At 37.8% G+C, this 16,332-nt stretch overlaps 1 protein-coding gene across 1 annotated transcript in view; it reads right to left on the bottom strand.

The window, feature by feature from the left end:
- Positions 1 to 3,315: 3,315 nt before the first annotated feature.
- The window catches only part of LOC139742538 (protein-tyrosine sulfotransferase 1-like), a 148,490-nt gene continuing 135,473 nt past the window's right edge, over positions 3,316 to 16,332 (bottom strand). The window contains exon 5 of the mRNA XM_071653074.1: positions 3,316 to 4,379. Coding sequence (XP_071509175.1) covers positions 3,935 to 4,379 — 445 coding nt within the window. The 3' untranslated portion in view covers positions 3,316 to 3,934. The remainder of the gene's footprint in view (positions 4,380 to 16,332) is intronic.

Genomic DNA, 16,332 nt, shown 5'->3' with positions numbered 1-16,332 from the left:
GAAATGACTATTAAACAACCAATCAGTTGACAATTGACTTTGAGAATAAAAAGATTTGATTGTATCGATTTCTGCCCTTTGTTTTCAGTGATGCCATAAATCATGGTTACAAAATAATGACAAATTCTAAATCTATAAGTAATTTTCATAGCTTCTAAATTGTAAGCACATCTGTACATAACTGAGTCAGCAATGGGAAAGTGACCTACAGTTGTACAACAAGCATAACTAATTGTGAACTATAGTGTGATTGTAGACATAAGTCTAGTGAACAAGAGGCATATATATCTTTACAAATCTTGTTCAAGTAAGCAATAATAAACATTTTTGTATAGTCTAAAAGCCAAAGTGCAATTGTAGTACAGGTATGTCTTATCGTGCAGGAATCTGGTTTGATGTACTAAGACCGTTGTCAACTTTTCATCGTCACCAAGGTATAAAGATTTTTCTTCCACGTATCTAAAGTTTCAACAATATCAGGTCCATCTCAAACATGCCACATCAGGGAGAAGTGAACTAAATTGAATTGAATCAATTTGTTTAACATGGCCACAAATACCCCTATTCTACAGAGATTTTTCCTCATCGGTCACTTGTCAGAAGCAAAGTTTGTTGCTTCCAGCCACCCACCGCAGTGTATCAGATCACAGTCTGACAAATCCGACAAGTGTTGGTCAAATCAGGTCAGTGTAAGACATGCTGCCTGTGATCTGCACTGGATGATTTTGCCTCATCGGATCAAGCCTAACATGTTTGACACTGACCTGATAGTCAACCAGCACAAGTCAGATTCATCAGACCGTGATCTGATACTCTTTGGTTGGTGGCCAGAAACAAAAAAACTTTGCTTCCGACAAGTGACCGATGAGAAAAAATCTCAGTGAAACGTGGCCGTTAAGGGAAGCCACAAGTGCTTGTAAGTGAGCAACCACAGGACCCATGGCTTAAAGTCCCATCTGGATGACTTGGCAATGAGGACAACATGCCTTGCTTTGTCACAACTGCCAGGGGACTTGAACCAGGGACCTCGTGATTGATAGTCTATGATCCTATCCACTGAGCCAAAACAGCTCCTCCATTAAGAATTCAAGAACCATTTGTCCATTTACTGTTTTACCAATGGCAGCTAAAGCTGAATGTCATTTCCCAACCCAAATGAATTCTCACCATTTCATGAAATCTATCATCTTTGTATTGAAAATGTTTTTTCAAAGAGCAGAGGATCTGCTCTACTTCAGCTGTCAATGCTTTCATTTACACCATCATTATCACCATTATATTTGGGATGTTTTAGCAGCACCAGTGATGATATATCTCCATATCCTTAATGCCCACATGTTGATGTTTCATCATAAGTTTCATTTACTGTTTGCCTCATACCAATACAATCTCTTATTTAAACAGACTTGTGTGATCCAGGTAGTCGAATACAGCTCTCCTCTATAACTTCAGCCTCTCCATAATGGCTACCTGCCCAGTGGGAAAAGAAAACTGCACAAGTACACTTTTACAGTAAATTAAGAAAATACTACTGTTTGATATATATGCAAATTCCATGGCAATATTGCCTCAAAGGAATGATAAAATAATTCTACAAGACCCTCATAAGTGCTATAAATACATAGTATGGCAGCTGTTGGTCACAAACAGTAAAAAAAAAGTTTCTTAAAAAACAAACTTCTATGAAACAAAACAAGGTTAAAATGATTGATAGTCACAGAGTTGACTAAAAGGTGAAAAAATGCAGAATGTTATAGCAAGAAATTTTGGGTAAATATATTTTTCAAGGTCTCTGTTCACAAATCTTTGTTTCTTATCTAAAGAGCCCATTTTTCCTTTTTTTTTTTCCAAACAAATTGTCACATGAAGCCCTTCTGAATCGACACAAAATAAAAAAAAAACCAAACATACAGACTAATGCAATAAGTTAGAATATTACAAGAACTGAACACCTGTGGATTGGAATTATGACATAGAAATGTCAAAATAGATGCTGTCACAAAAGCTAAATATTCCTATGTCTGACTGGCTTGAAAGGATAAAATAAATAGAAATATCTGTTACATACGATCACTACTCTTCTAATTGCAAAAGTTTATAATGCCAGTGGCAAGAAGAGTATTTTTCCACTTTTTAAAAAAGTTCCTTTTCTTCAGCATTGTTTCGGGCGAGTACTGTACATGAAAGAAAATAATGAATAATATAAACCTCTAATAGTGATTTAGCATTAAGTGGAGTTAATTTTGTTAAGTATATCACAAGCACATGACCACTATTCCAAATGTTTACAATAACCAGCCAAATTGCTAGCTACGTAATGGGGGGTGGGGTATGACATGTTAGGCTGAGTTCAAACCAATTCACTAGAGTTTGCTTCATACATCTTTCCTAAAATGTGTTTAATGCACTTGTTACCACCTATTCCACAGGTGGGGTGGGGGCATTGGGAAAAGCTCATGCACAACAAATCAATTCTTTCTTTCTTCTCACAGCAAGGACATTTTCTTGGGCATATTTAATGCCATGAATTTGATGCTTCATAAAGAAACTGTTACACAGTGAATGTACCTGATCATTTGCAAGCAGTCTAAAAACTCCTACATAATGACAAAAACAACATCATCTGATCCTATTCAACTTCTTTATGCATGATCATCGTAAATTCTTTCCGGCATCACAAAACAGCAGCTAATCAATTAAGTATTTTAGCCAATATGAAAGCCTCTTTAATAAGGAAAACATAAAACAAAGACCAGTCAGATGGAGATTCCCCTTCTAAAATCGGGAGGGGTGGGGAAATCCCCTCAGTTTATATATGTGACCCTGCATCATTAAACCAACAAAAAGTTACCAGGTGTTGAGTTTTAGTGAAGAGCAGATTCTAAAAGAACAGACTTTAAGCTTGAAAATTATGTAAAAGTCAATTCAAATTCAACTCTCCCAACCTATTCAAATATTGAAAAGAAAGCATGCACTCTAGAAAATTGTGTACTGAGAAAAGAGGCTCTGAAGTATTCTATTCAAGCGCTTAATCTTTACCAAGCCGTGCTCTGTGCCATGAATGGGAGAAAAAAAAGTAGGATAGATCTCCATAGCAACAAAAATGAAGGGACTATCATTACAACCAATTACAGATCTCTCCATCTGAAGTTGTAATTGGCAATTAATTCATTGTACTGTAATCTATGGCAGCCTGCAATTCATTTGGTGGAAAGTAAATTCTAAAATATAGTGTTCATCGTGTTAGGTCACTAAAATGTAATGACGTTATAGTACATACAAATAAAACACCCATACACACACACACACACACACACACACACACACACACACACACACACACACACACACACACACACACACATACACTCATAGAGCTGATATGGGTTCCACGGTTCATAAATCCCTTACACTAAACCTGTGGATTTTGGTTGAAACATATGACACTACGACAGTTCCCAAGTCCACAAGTTCAAAACTATCCCAAACCTTCAGGTTCCCTTTATTTCAAGATGAAGAAATGGACTGCTTTTGATCAACAATTAGCTATTCAAACAGCATCTTCACATCCTATTTGAATGTACGGATTACCACTGAACAACACATGAAAATAACAGTATTTTCACAGCTGCTAAAATTAATCAAGGAGGGATTCAGTGCAGAGACATGTGTTGTTTGATCAGTCAGTAGCACATTTTGTAATGCTGACTGAAGTCAATTGCCATGGGAATGTATCATACATAGAATCTACTGTCTCTGCAAAATGGCACACAGACTACAGGGTCATCACTATACATACATATTGGGTTTATTCACTCAAGATTTGTCCTTTTTAAGACAAAAGTGAGCTATTCAGGGTCGATGTCAGACATACTGGTCACAGAAAAATAGTTCATTTCAATATGTACATGCTAGATTACACGTTGACGTGTCATCATGCCGGCACTGGATACGGCCCTTCTCGTCTCCTGTTTCTCCTTTCACGAGCGTACTGTCGCGGATCGTTCTTGCCCACTGGGGGCGCCCCACCATCAGTGTCTCTCCCTTCTTTCCTAAAGACTTGAGTGTCCTGCTTAGCAGCGTCGTTGGCATGGTCCCCGGTGTCCACGTTGTGGTCAATCGGCTTCTCCCGGTAGACCTTCTTCAGGTTCTCGTTGAAGCCGGCGACGTTATTGGCGATCTTCTCCTCGTTCTCCAGCACGAAGCGGTCCGGCTCCCCGTAGCGGGGCTGTCTGGCGTACGGGTCGTAACCCAGGCGGGCTAGCATGGGGGCTAAGCTGGCCATGTCAGCCACCACATCGGGAGGAATGTGCCCCACCCACTTGCTGAGTGCCTCCAAGTTGACTGGTTTGATCACCTGGTCTGTGGATTTCTCCTTCCTGTACACACAGAGAGAAAAAAATTATTTTTATCATTATCATTATTATTATTATTATTATTATTATTATTATTATTATTATTATTATTATTATTATTATTATTATCATCATCACCATCATCACCATCATCATCATTATGATCATTATTATATTATTATTATAATTGTCATTTATTCGGCTTTCAGTCACAAAAATCAATATCACAAGTCATTTAATCCAATAACCCATGTCATTTCAATTCTTCCCTTTTGAAGACATCTTTGAAATAAAACTTCATCAAATTGATGTTTTCTATCTCTGAAAATCATCACCCTGATTGACAGATGGCCATTTATGGCATGAATGGAAAAATCATAAATTGGCAAAAGAGTTTGCAGTATCACCTTACAAAAAAAAGAATGAACCAGGCTAGCACTCTCCAAATCAAAATCCACAGTCTCTGTATCATACCTCTAACCCCATGCTACCAGTAGATTACATCTACTGGTATTCACAAATATGTTCATTTGGCTTGTGTGTATATGGCACCATCTTGGTTTCTAGTTGAACAAGCCATGCATGTGACACTTGATGAGTTAAGCCTGATTACTAATCATTCTAACATCTGATTCCAGTCTCACTTTGTCTGGTTTGAACAGAGAAATAATTACCAAGTTGTCATTATCATGATGATGATGATTATTTTTTTTGTTGATAATACCCTACTCTGCCAGGGCAGCTAATCAAGTATATTAAAGAAACATGCATTCTCCGATGAATTGCTCTGGTATCATCACATATGATGACATCATTCCAAGACAAAATGGATGAGCCATGCACAAAAGGATTTCACTGAACACGTTGTAGTTCAACATGAATAATTCTTACAAATACCATCCAGGATACACTACAATTCTTTGTGATGTGAATCATTACAAAATGTTGCTTTTGTTGTTGTTATGAAAGAGTTATCCACCTACAGGAAAATGTAACCCAGAATGAAAATAACCATACTTGGTTGAAGCATACAAACATTCCCTCAACTTGAACAAACCAAATATAGACAAAAAAAATTATGTCCATTTGAAGGTTAACAAGTCTGCTAATAATCTGTCAAATAATACCATTAAAAATGAAGAGGCACAACCTGAGCGATGGCCTCTCCATACATTTCACACAACGAATATCCCATTTTTCTCTCGAAAGAAACATTTTCTCCATCATTCTGTTCAGGAGAAGTCAAGGACATTCTGCCCTTATTGATTAAACCAAGGAGATGCAGGAAGTCACATTCGATAAGCAGGCTCACGAAAATTCCATACTGGGGGCCCTCTGTCATACGCAAGCATGAGAAGTATGCCAAAGTACAGGTCTGGCATTAGCTCACCATGACTGTTGATGCCAGGCACCCAATGAATGTCATCTTAAAGTATCTATTCATTTTTTAAACCATCATTGTCATGACATCATTTTGTTTGAGTACTCTCAAAATTTCAATTCCTAATTCTAATTCATAACTGATTTATCAGTCAATTTTTGAAAAGACAGCGCATCTCACCTCTTTCACACATTTTGTACATTTTTTGTTTTGTTTTAAAAACAGAAAATATACTTCATAAACATACTTCTTCATGATTCAAAGAGTGCAATCATATATTCCTTGTACCTGCCCATTTCATATGTGTATTCATATTTCTAGGAGGGAGGAGAAGGAAGGGGATAACTTCCAATCAAAAGAGCTTTCATAGTTTATTTGTTTTTCATTTTTCTGTTAACACAGGTGAAACAAATTGTACTAAGGATACAAGGTATTCATAGCTATATAAAACTTAAATAGCAAGACTGGTATAGTGAAGGTTATTGCCATATCTTGCCCTTAAAACAACTCAGCCGTGAGGGTGTAAAATATTTGAGAAAACTTTCTCATTTGCTGGGGTGTCACTGAGAAAAATTACAGACTGTAGATCTGTGCTAGTTCTAAAACAGCTCTTTTATAACTTTCAGAGTATTTAGACAATTACACAAAAATGTAAGAATCAATAAACGATCAATAAACAGATACTACACAAGGAAACAATGTGATAAGAGCACTGAATATAAGTAATTATGCAGAGAAAAAAATTAAAGAAAAAAAATTGTCGGGTAAGTCAATGCAGCTGACAAGCATAAAAAAAAGGCCTTAACGGCAATTTTCTGGTGCCACTTCCGGGGTTAAAAAAAAATGTGTGTGTGTGTGTGTGTGTGGGGGGGGGGGGGGGCAAGTGCTTATATCCCTATGTATTCCTATGTTTCATGCAAGAAAGTGTGTGTGTGTGTGTGTGTGTGTGTGTAGTGTGGGATTAGATGTTTTTACACTTCTACTGTAAGCTTCCATTCTTTTAACCTCCTACATCTACAACAGACATTACCAAGCATTGCATTTTCAAAACGACCAGCAAATATACTGGACATTATATTACTTCAATAAAAGTTGATGAAATGTCACACTCTGCATCCCTGCATGCACTCTTTACAAAGAAATGGCTAGAATGCTAAAATGGTTAGAATGTCCAGGGTTCACATGACCTATGTATCAAGCAGGTTTGAAGGGCCCCTTGGACACGTTAAACAGTAATAGCGTGGCTTTTACCAGGCTTCATCTCAAAGCAGATGGCATCCCGTGGGAGATGGGATAATCACCATCATTACTGCTGACAAACATAATCCTACCATGGGTCTGCCGACAATAGAATATGCTATTAGGAAGCAGAAAAATAGCTTCTGGGTGATAAATGCTGAAATGACACCGATGGATAAACATGCCAGTCAAACTGATCGGCATGTTGACAGCAACCATATATATGCAAATAATGACGATTTTACCCATCACCAAATCACAAAAGGGGTGTTTGATGAAAATCACACAAGTGAATGCTTTTTAAATGTTTTTGTTTTACATCAATATATACTTAGGGCCTACCAACACACACTCACACACACACACACACACACACATTGTATTGAAGGAGGTATATTACCATATTAATTGTAGCTGTTCAGGACACAGGATGACAGTTAGTACTGCTGTTTGATATTGAGTTGTCTTATGATATATGTGACCCGCTACAATGAAAGGATCCCAAAGTCGCTGATGGGTGAGCCGAGAAAATCGAGTTTTAAGTCAGATCATCAAAATTTGTTAAAACGTTCGGATTTCCGTTTTCAACATAATTTTTTAGTCTTATGTATCTTTTATCATCTGCCGAAATTTCGAAGCTAAATGATCAAAGGAAAGGCAAGAAAATAGCATTTTTCTGGCCCATGATTTTGCGACTTTCCACGGAACAGAAACGTGTTCAAAGATTTGGATTTAGCGCCGCAGCTAGACCCCGCCCCTAGCAACGAGGGAGTGATCTCATTGGTCAGTGCGTGGCATGCTGGTTACTAATTGGTCGTGCGTAGACCGCTGGCGCTAAGCTTGAATGAACATCATAGAGGCTGCTAGGAGCGTACCTTCTATTGTCAAATGGTGAAAACTGTCTTGCTTACCCTTGATCATGATAGCGTCGGAAGGAAAACTTTGAAGGTGGTTTTCTCGAAACGCTGATTTCTTAAACCACTCTACACGTGCGCTAATAAAATCATCAATATCTCCGCAACCGAGTACTTTTATGAGTCATGTTATATATGGCATTAAAGCGGAAGAGTAAGGGAATAATGTCATGTCATTTTCAGAAAATGGTCCTCCCGACTTTCGGATCCTTTTGTTGCAGCGGGTCACATATCTTGTCAGACTTTACAAGAATACATTGTTTTCCCCATGAGGATTTACCGTGGCAAGCATATCAATTTCATAAGCGTTTTCCTTTCATAACCCAATGCAGGATTTGGCCTGTAGTTTTGGAAGAGCAGAGGCAAAAATCTGCTTTAACAGCGAGTTGAAACGCCCTTCATACAGATCAATCTTGTTTGCTTAATTATCATCAGTTGCTGGGGACTAAACTAAAGTACCCTCCCCCCACCAATTCTGACAAATATTAACATTACACTACTGATGTAATGGATTGAACACACAAATAAGAATTGAACGCACAATCAGCTCCTTACATCACTCCCCTGCACTCCTTAATCCAACACAATCCTCTATGATCAATCACAGCAATCTCTGAGAGAGTGGGTACTGCATTTCACATCTTTGACATGCTTGATCCGCCGCCATATGATTGCAGGATTATTTTTCTAACCTGCACGGTTGACACGTGTCTCAACAGAGGCTTTTATCGAAAGTCTGTGAATACATTATCTCTTACAGGAAAATGTGGCTTTGACACTGTTTACACATTTTCTGTGGTAACAGCACGCATTTTGTGAAAATGGTATTGATATCTAAAGTAAAGATGAAATCAACTGCAACCAGCTGGAGCTCTTCAATTCACTAAATAATGTAAGATGAAAAGCAGCATGCAAACAATTGCACATTAAGGACATGGACTTAACATGTAATGTGTGCCTACTCATCACTACTACAGTGTAACTATGACGTTTACTGAGCACACCATACAATGCCCGAGTCATGTTAAAGGTCCTGTTTACCTTTGGGAGCAGTGATTTAAAAAATATTAAAGATATCACATTTGATGCATATGTGTAGGTCTGTTGTATCACAAAACATCTTACCATATAACATTTTTGCAATAAAACCGAAAATACATGTATAAGGAGATCAGTATTTCTCTCATTAAACCGTAACTGTAGATGGTTCAGTCTGGAAACATTTTTATTATTACTATAGTTAACATTTTGTGTATTTAACAATACTTAACATCGATTATACGAATTCAAATTTTTACAGTGGTTGTTTCTATCCCTACCTCACATTTTAGAGCTATTTTACAGGACTAATGCTGGGTTTTTGTTTCTTCAGCAAATGGTAAATTGTGCCTTTAACTTGCAATGAGTAAATGGTCATTATCAATGCCTATTAGTCTCTACAGATTGCATTTTGCTGCTTTACATGCCCAGGCACTCAGCTATTATAACTTGCCAAGCTTTTACATCACCACTCAGTAATCTACCTAAAACGTGACTAAGCTTGTAGATTAGACTCTTGCGTAGCAACATGTCACAGTCCAATAAGAAAGCTAAGGGCTCGACAATTGCAGTGGCCCAATGGCCTCAGACTACCAAAAATCAATGTTGGACAACCAAACTTCCCAAAAGGCTACCCTTTGGCGGCCCAATTACGCAGCTATTATTCAAAATCAACTTTGATATTTCCTTTCACTTCTGACCACCACATTTCATTTTCAGGCCCCGAAAATTAAGAATTCAAATATTTTAGTGGCCTGAAAGGGCCATTACAGTAAAAAGTTAGCGTCAAGCTCTGGCTATAATAAGGTGACACAGTCACTTTAATATCGATTAGGGAGATTACATGTAGGAAATCTCTATCAACAATTAGTTTTAACACATCTATGCCAACTGACAGGAAATGCGTTCCAGCTTACATGCAAATCAGCGAAATGAAGCACAAAAAGGGTTAAATGATCCCTAAGATCTACTTGCCTGCCTGCCAGGCAAGCGATCTTTTGTTGGAATCAACAACTGTCATTTACCGGCAAGTCCAAACTGAATCTGTCCCTTGAGCATTAGAAATTAATTGCCAGCTCATAAATAATCCAACGGCATTTAAGGGTAAAAGAGTAAAAATGATCTGATCTATTCATACACTGTCATTCACTTTCAAAGCAGATTAAAGGATACCTTGTAACACAAGGTGATGCCACATGTAAAATGGTAGGCCAACTCACTGATTATATATGCAACATGTTTGTGCAGGTGTATGTATATAACAAACATTCGTTGGTAGATGTGTATTTAGGTGAGAATTCCTTTTTTTATTTCTTTTCATTTACAGTCATGTCACACACACACACAAAAATAATAAAGGGTTCCTGTATCTCACTCACTGTAACTCCATTCTGAGTTCAGGATACACTGTGATTAAAACAGCATGGTGATATGTATAACTCATTGTGTGATATTAAATATTTTCTTACAAAACCATTTAAATATCTGTAGTGTTTTTTATACAGAGCCTATTTAGAGTTCAATGTGGTAGTCATGGATTTTTGTAATCTCTTTTTTGTTTTTGTTTTTTTGGTGGGGAGGTTTTTTTTTTTGGTTCATGAAAGTACTTTCAACTACACCACATGTGTTTATTCTCAGTAAAGTGTGCAAGGTAAATTAGGAGAGTAATTTAAGAAGAGTCCTTCTCATGGATTAAATGGATTAGGTGTTGGGTGGCTAATAATCAGCCCTCGCATAGTGCGTGCTTTATTTGCTGTTTGAAAATTCTACTAACAGAGTGCTCTGCCTGGCTTTAATACTGCAGCTGTTCCAACTGATTGTATACATCTTTGAGAGGTTTTTTTTTTTTTAATTCTCCCCCTCCCCCACCTAGTTCTCTAATATTCTGCATTAGTGTAGGATGAGAAAATCTTCATTTGGTACATCAGGTACAAGATGGCCTTTTGCTAAAATACGTAACAAAGTAACTGCTAAATTGTGTGATTAAAACTGTTTCAAGATAAGTATTACAATCTATGTTTACTATAAATGCTACATGTTTATGAATCTGTTCATCTCTACATCAACCATGTCTTCTGAAACCAGATATTCAGCATTAAAAAAAAAGAAGAAGAAGAAGATGATGACATATCATGACTGGATGTTGGAAAAACATATTTTCAAATTTATCTGAACTTTAACTGTACAATTTATATTGGATCCCACTGGATTTTTCCATGTAGCCATATTCTACAATACACTGGCTTTTGCACAGAGGTCAAAATTCTATTTCCAAATGGCGGTAATTGGCAGTTCCAAGGTGTTTCAGACTGATGCAGCAAGCACATAAGCATATTTCTACATACAGCTCTTTTTAACTAGCACAGCACTGAGCACACACACTTAAAATTCACCTCATCCACACGTTCCTTGCCACAGGGCATAGAGGAAACATCAGAGACAAAAAATATTGCATACATCCATTTTCATGATTGCATCACAATGAAAAATTCTAGCATCATTGTAATCTCTCCGAGGAGCACGATATTGGGGCAAGCCATCGGGCATCTGCCCCTCTCCTACACCCCTTTCTACTATTGTAGTGGAAGAAAGGGAGGTGGGGTTGGGGGGGTTTCTGGGCAACCACTGATCCTGCATGCTACGTACTTTTTGCAAATTAATTTCTTTTTTTTTATGGATTAACATGAAAACTATCATGCTGAACTAGCGATCAGCTGAATTATCCCAAAAGTGACTCACCTGGGAAACACATTTGGTGCCCTATATTGCCCCTTGGATATCTTAAGGGCATGTCTTTTGATGGGACAAAATACTCTACACTTTAAACATGAATAACAATGTGGCAAACAATTGTCTTAAATGTTAGGCTCATTGTTCCTCATAGAAATATTCAGAAGGGCATTGGAGTAACTCCCCCCCCCCCAAAAAAAAGAAAGAAAATTACATGACTTTGAAATCTTTGATTTTGATAATACACAGAAATTAAAACAAATACATGTGCTCAAAATCAAGCTCTTCATAGTCCCAAAGCTGCACAATTTGTTGTTACTAAAAGGCTTGCAATGACCTTTCTTTGTCTTTATGGAATTTAAGCCATTGCCTATGTGTACTGGGTGTGCTCAATTCTTCAACCATATGGGGAAATACAATAGCAAGAAGAAAATGGGGGGTTACACAAACATACCTGTGAGGTTAAAAAGACAAACATTAATTCTAAGCGATGGATTTCAGATGATGATCTACTATGTCAGAAATTGCCTTTCCATTGGTATTTGCTTGAGCATAAGATACCATCTACACAGGTTATGAAGGCCTTTTGTGAGCGGTGAGTAAATTTGTCTTTCAAGGCACTGCACTCTCATTACTTTGCGGGTGAAAATATGACAGGTGAGAGTGTTTCCATTTATGTTTAACCTTTATCTATTGACATGGTGGGAAAAACTTGTTCTAGTCAGTAAACGGGACCAAGTGACCATACATACATGACACGAGATGATTTGGTTGTTTGCTAACATGCTGCATGCACTCACAGCTTGCTTTCTGATCCATACTACTGTATAAGCTGTTATTTTTGCAAGGGTTTAATTTTTGCAAATTTCGCGCATCACAGTTGTACCGCGAATTTAACAACACGCAAAATTGTCACCATGCATTATAGTACGCTTATGAAGGCCTCTGTGTTAATTTGCGAAAACAACTTCTCGAGAAAATGTCAGTGAACTTCTCGTTCATAAAAATATCTGTACACAAAAATATCAGCATATACAGTAATACCTATCATAAAACGATCACTCTTTAATATTGAAAACAAAAATAAAACTGCATTGATGTATCACTACCCATGTATATTTACCAACACACAGACACTCACACAAAATCTAGATAAAGATACATTGTGCATCAATGCACTGAGCTATCTACATAAGATATGAACATTCAGAAACAATTTTACCTCCATTGCTTCAGTCAGTTCAGAGATAGCAGCAAAACTCCTGAATTTCTTAACAAGAGACCCGGGGGTCACGCGCTCACCTGAGTATCGCAAGTTCACCTTCCATGCATTCTTGCAGACTCTTACCTGAGAACATTGGAAAACTTATGGTGGGGGTAGCTTTGAGAATGGGGGCATGGTATCCATTTACATATTCCATCACACTGGTAAAAATACCTGCCAAGTACACTGTACTTTATAGAAAGTTGGATTATGCAGCTTGGGAAAAAAGACTTAAAGCCCTATCACTTTTGATTAGAACTAGAGAAAAATATTATTTAATATTCATTCATTTAGGAGGTTTGGACCCCCTGGGGCCCCCAAGGAAGCATGGTGCCCATTCAAACACTTTGAGATTTTATCCCTATGGAATGCTACTTGACAAGTGGGGTGAAAATCCATTATGTTGTTTTCAGCAAGAAGATGAAAATTTGGGCACGCATTTGGACCCCCCATCCCATCCCGCTTCCTTGGGTCCCAAAGGGGGAGGGGGGAGGGCACCCCTGATTCTCCCATGAACAAACTTGAAACAACAGTCATCAATATACTGACTCATTGTATTAACTTAGCTCAATCACTTCCAGTTCTAGAGAAAATCTGTAAAGATTCCTTACAGGAGGGGGGGGGGGGTGGGACCCCTGGGGCCCCCCAGGTGGGGCATGGTGCCCATTTGATGGAATTGAGATTCTATCCCCCTAGGGATGCTAACCTGCCAAGTTTGGTGAAAATTAGTGGTAGGGTTTTCAAGAAAAAAGATGAAAATTTACCATTTTGGTCCAAATTTAGGCCCCCTGGGGCCCCCCAGGTGGGGCATGGTGTCCATGTGATGGGAATGACATTCTTTCCCCCTAGGGATGCTACCTGCCATCTTTGGTGAAAATTCATAATGGCATTTTCAAGAAAAAGATGAAAATGTACAATTTGGGCCCCATTAGGACCCCTCCCCACCCCCCTCCCCTGGGTCCCAAGGGGGGCACCCCTGATTCCGCCATGAAGAAACTTGAAACTACAGTCATCAATGTACTAATTCATAGTATTAACTTAGCTCTTTCACTTCTGGTTCCAGAGAAGAAGATTTTTTAAGATTCCTTAATTTTGGGGGGTTTGGGCCCCTCCGGGGCCCCCCAGGAGGGGTATGGTGCCCACTTGAACAAATTGAGATCCTATCCTCCTAGGGATGCTACCTGCCAAGTTTGGTGAAAATCGGTCAAGGGGTTCTCAAGAAGAAGATGAAAATGTAAAAGTTTACGCACGACGGACGACGCACGACGGACGCCGGACGAAGAGCGATCGCAATAGCTCACTTGAGCCTTCGGCTCAGGTGAGCTAAAAACCTGAAACCGTTTAGTTTTGTTGTCTGCTCAGAAGAAATGGATCTACAATGTATATGATAAAACTGCATAAGGCTACAAAAGTATCAGACAAGCATAAAGTGTGTAAACTGTACCCAAGATCCACTGTAGATATGAAACTTCTAATGAAATTATGACCCTGTAAATAGTCACTGTGATTCCATTATCAATGTGGAATATAACTCTATATAAGACTTTGTGTTTTTTCTTTTGAAAGACACATCCCTTTAATTTGCACATTGACATTTAATATAGATCGTACAAATTAGGCTCACATGACCACTGTTGCATTATGTCTTGCAGCCACTAATGAGTCATTTATCAAGAAGGGCTCTCGGGATTTCATACCAATCAAGTTTTGAAATATTGATAGTAAAGCAAATGACATGATTTTCAATTTCTCTTCGGAGTTGGTTGAGAAGTGAGAAGCAATGGAAGCCTTTTTTGGTCAAATAAATTTGCATTAATTAGCCTTATCAATGTTAAAGAGAAATGGTAATTTTTGTGCAGATGTTCTTTGTTTCTGGTTTACACTCATATACCAGGTGAAAAAAGAAAGAAATCAATCAATCAATCAGTTAACAACTGGAACAGTATTTTGCTATTTCGTGTGTACATGTATATCAGGACTATCACAAATGATATTTGACTCCACATTTCAAAATTCTGGAAGAAGTTCGGGGTACCTCATTTACATCTAGAATATTTGCTGCATGAGATTGATAAAGATGCTCAATGACAAAAAGATGCGGGCTATATTTGATTAAAAATACACAACTCATTCCATATATTTACTTACGTTAACATCTGCTGCAAATTAATGACAAGATTCCATTCTTTGAGGTTCAGATTAAGATTCAGTTTGACACATTTTTCTAAAATTCCTTTTTTCCCAACCCTTAAGTTTACAGAGATAAATGTATTTTCTAAAATGGAAAGAACATTGTAGTTTTATCTTTTGTTTATTCTTTTTTGTCTTTGATTTTTGGTATGTATATCTTTAATATCAGCTTAAAGTTAAATTGAGTATATCTTTATTCTCATGGCTATTCTTTTATATAAAATGCATTCCTTAGGAACCGACAAGTAATTACAAGCATTGCTTTTAGTTGGTTCTATTATATTTCACACTCTTATTCACATTGAACTTAAGCCTTGGTTCCGTTATTTACTTGAAGCCTTGTGCTGTCTATTTGCTCAAATATCATTGCATACCTTTCTGTAGCTATACATTTCTATGTCTTATATTGTAATCTGATGATTTTAATGTTTTTGTCCAGTGATACTTATTGTATTTGGTTTTGTTATGAAAAATGAGAAATAAATTCAATTCAATTCAATTCAATAGAAAACCTGTATCTCTGAGAAATCGATCCCCCACTATAAAACCCCCAAACAAACAAGCATACAAACAAACACCCATTATTTGTTATTTGAGAGCACATCCCTCGCTACATTGGCAAATCTGAAAACCTCAAGCCACAGATGCGTCAACTCAGACCACAAGTGGTGTCAGAAGCAGCTTAAATATCACATCCCGCAAGCTATGCTCAGAGATGCAGAACAATTTGCTCACGATTGCAACAGTATTTTGACACTGGAGGAGGGCCGAATTCTACACACAGGTCTAATTATTCCCCACTGCAGCCTCTAATGATGTATTATACCAAGGATCGACACTAACCTTTTATCTGATGGCCCATTCAGGCCTATTCAGGCCCATTCAGGCCACTAAAATACTTAAATTTGAAATTTTGGTGGTCCAAAAAAGATATGCAGGGGCTCCCAAAAATTCATTTTGAATTTTAGCTGCCCAATCTGGCCACCAAACGATATCCTTTTCTGAAATTTGGTGGCCCAACATCAATGTTTAGTGGCCCCGGTCCACTGGGCCACTGCTAATGTCGAGCCCTGGTCATACACTTCCACTTTCTTTGCAGAAGTGAGTATGACACACTAGCTAGAACAAACAAAAATGAAAAAAAAAACCCTGCCCATTCAAGATATAAAACTTAAAGAGAATTGACTCTGTTAGGCATAACTATGCCCATTTTGTGAGTTT

The sequence above is a fragment of the Diadema antillarum genome, unplaced genomic scaffold (assembly GCF_040938485.1).
Source record: "Diadema antillarum isolate AM-2024a unplaced genomic scaffold, OU_Dant_1.0 scf00000032, whole genome shotgun sequence".
Taxonomy (NCBI): Eukaryota; Metazoa; Echinodermata; class Echinoidea; order Diadematoida; family Diadematidae; genus Diadema; species Diadema antillarum.
The sequence above is the reverse complement of the archived record's forward strand: the minus strand, read 5'-3'. Positions and strand labels throughout refer to the sequence as shown.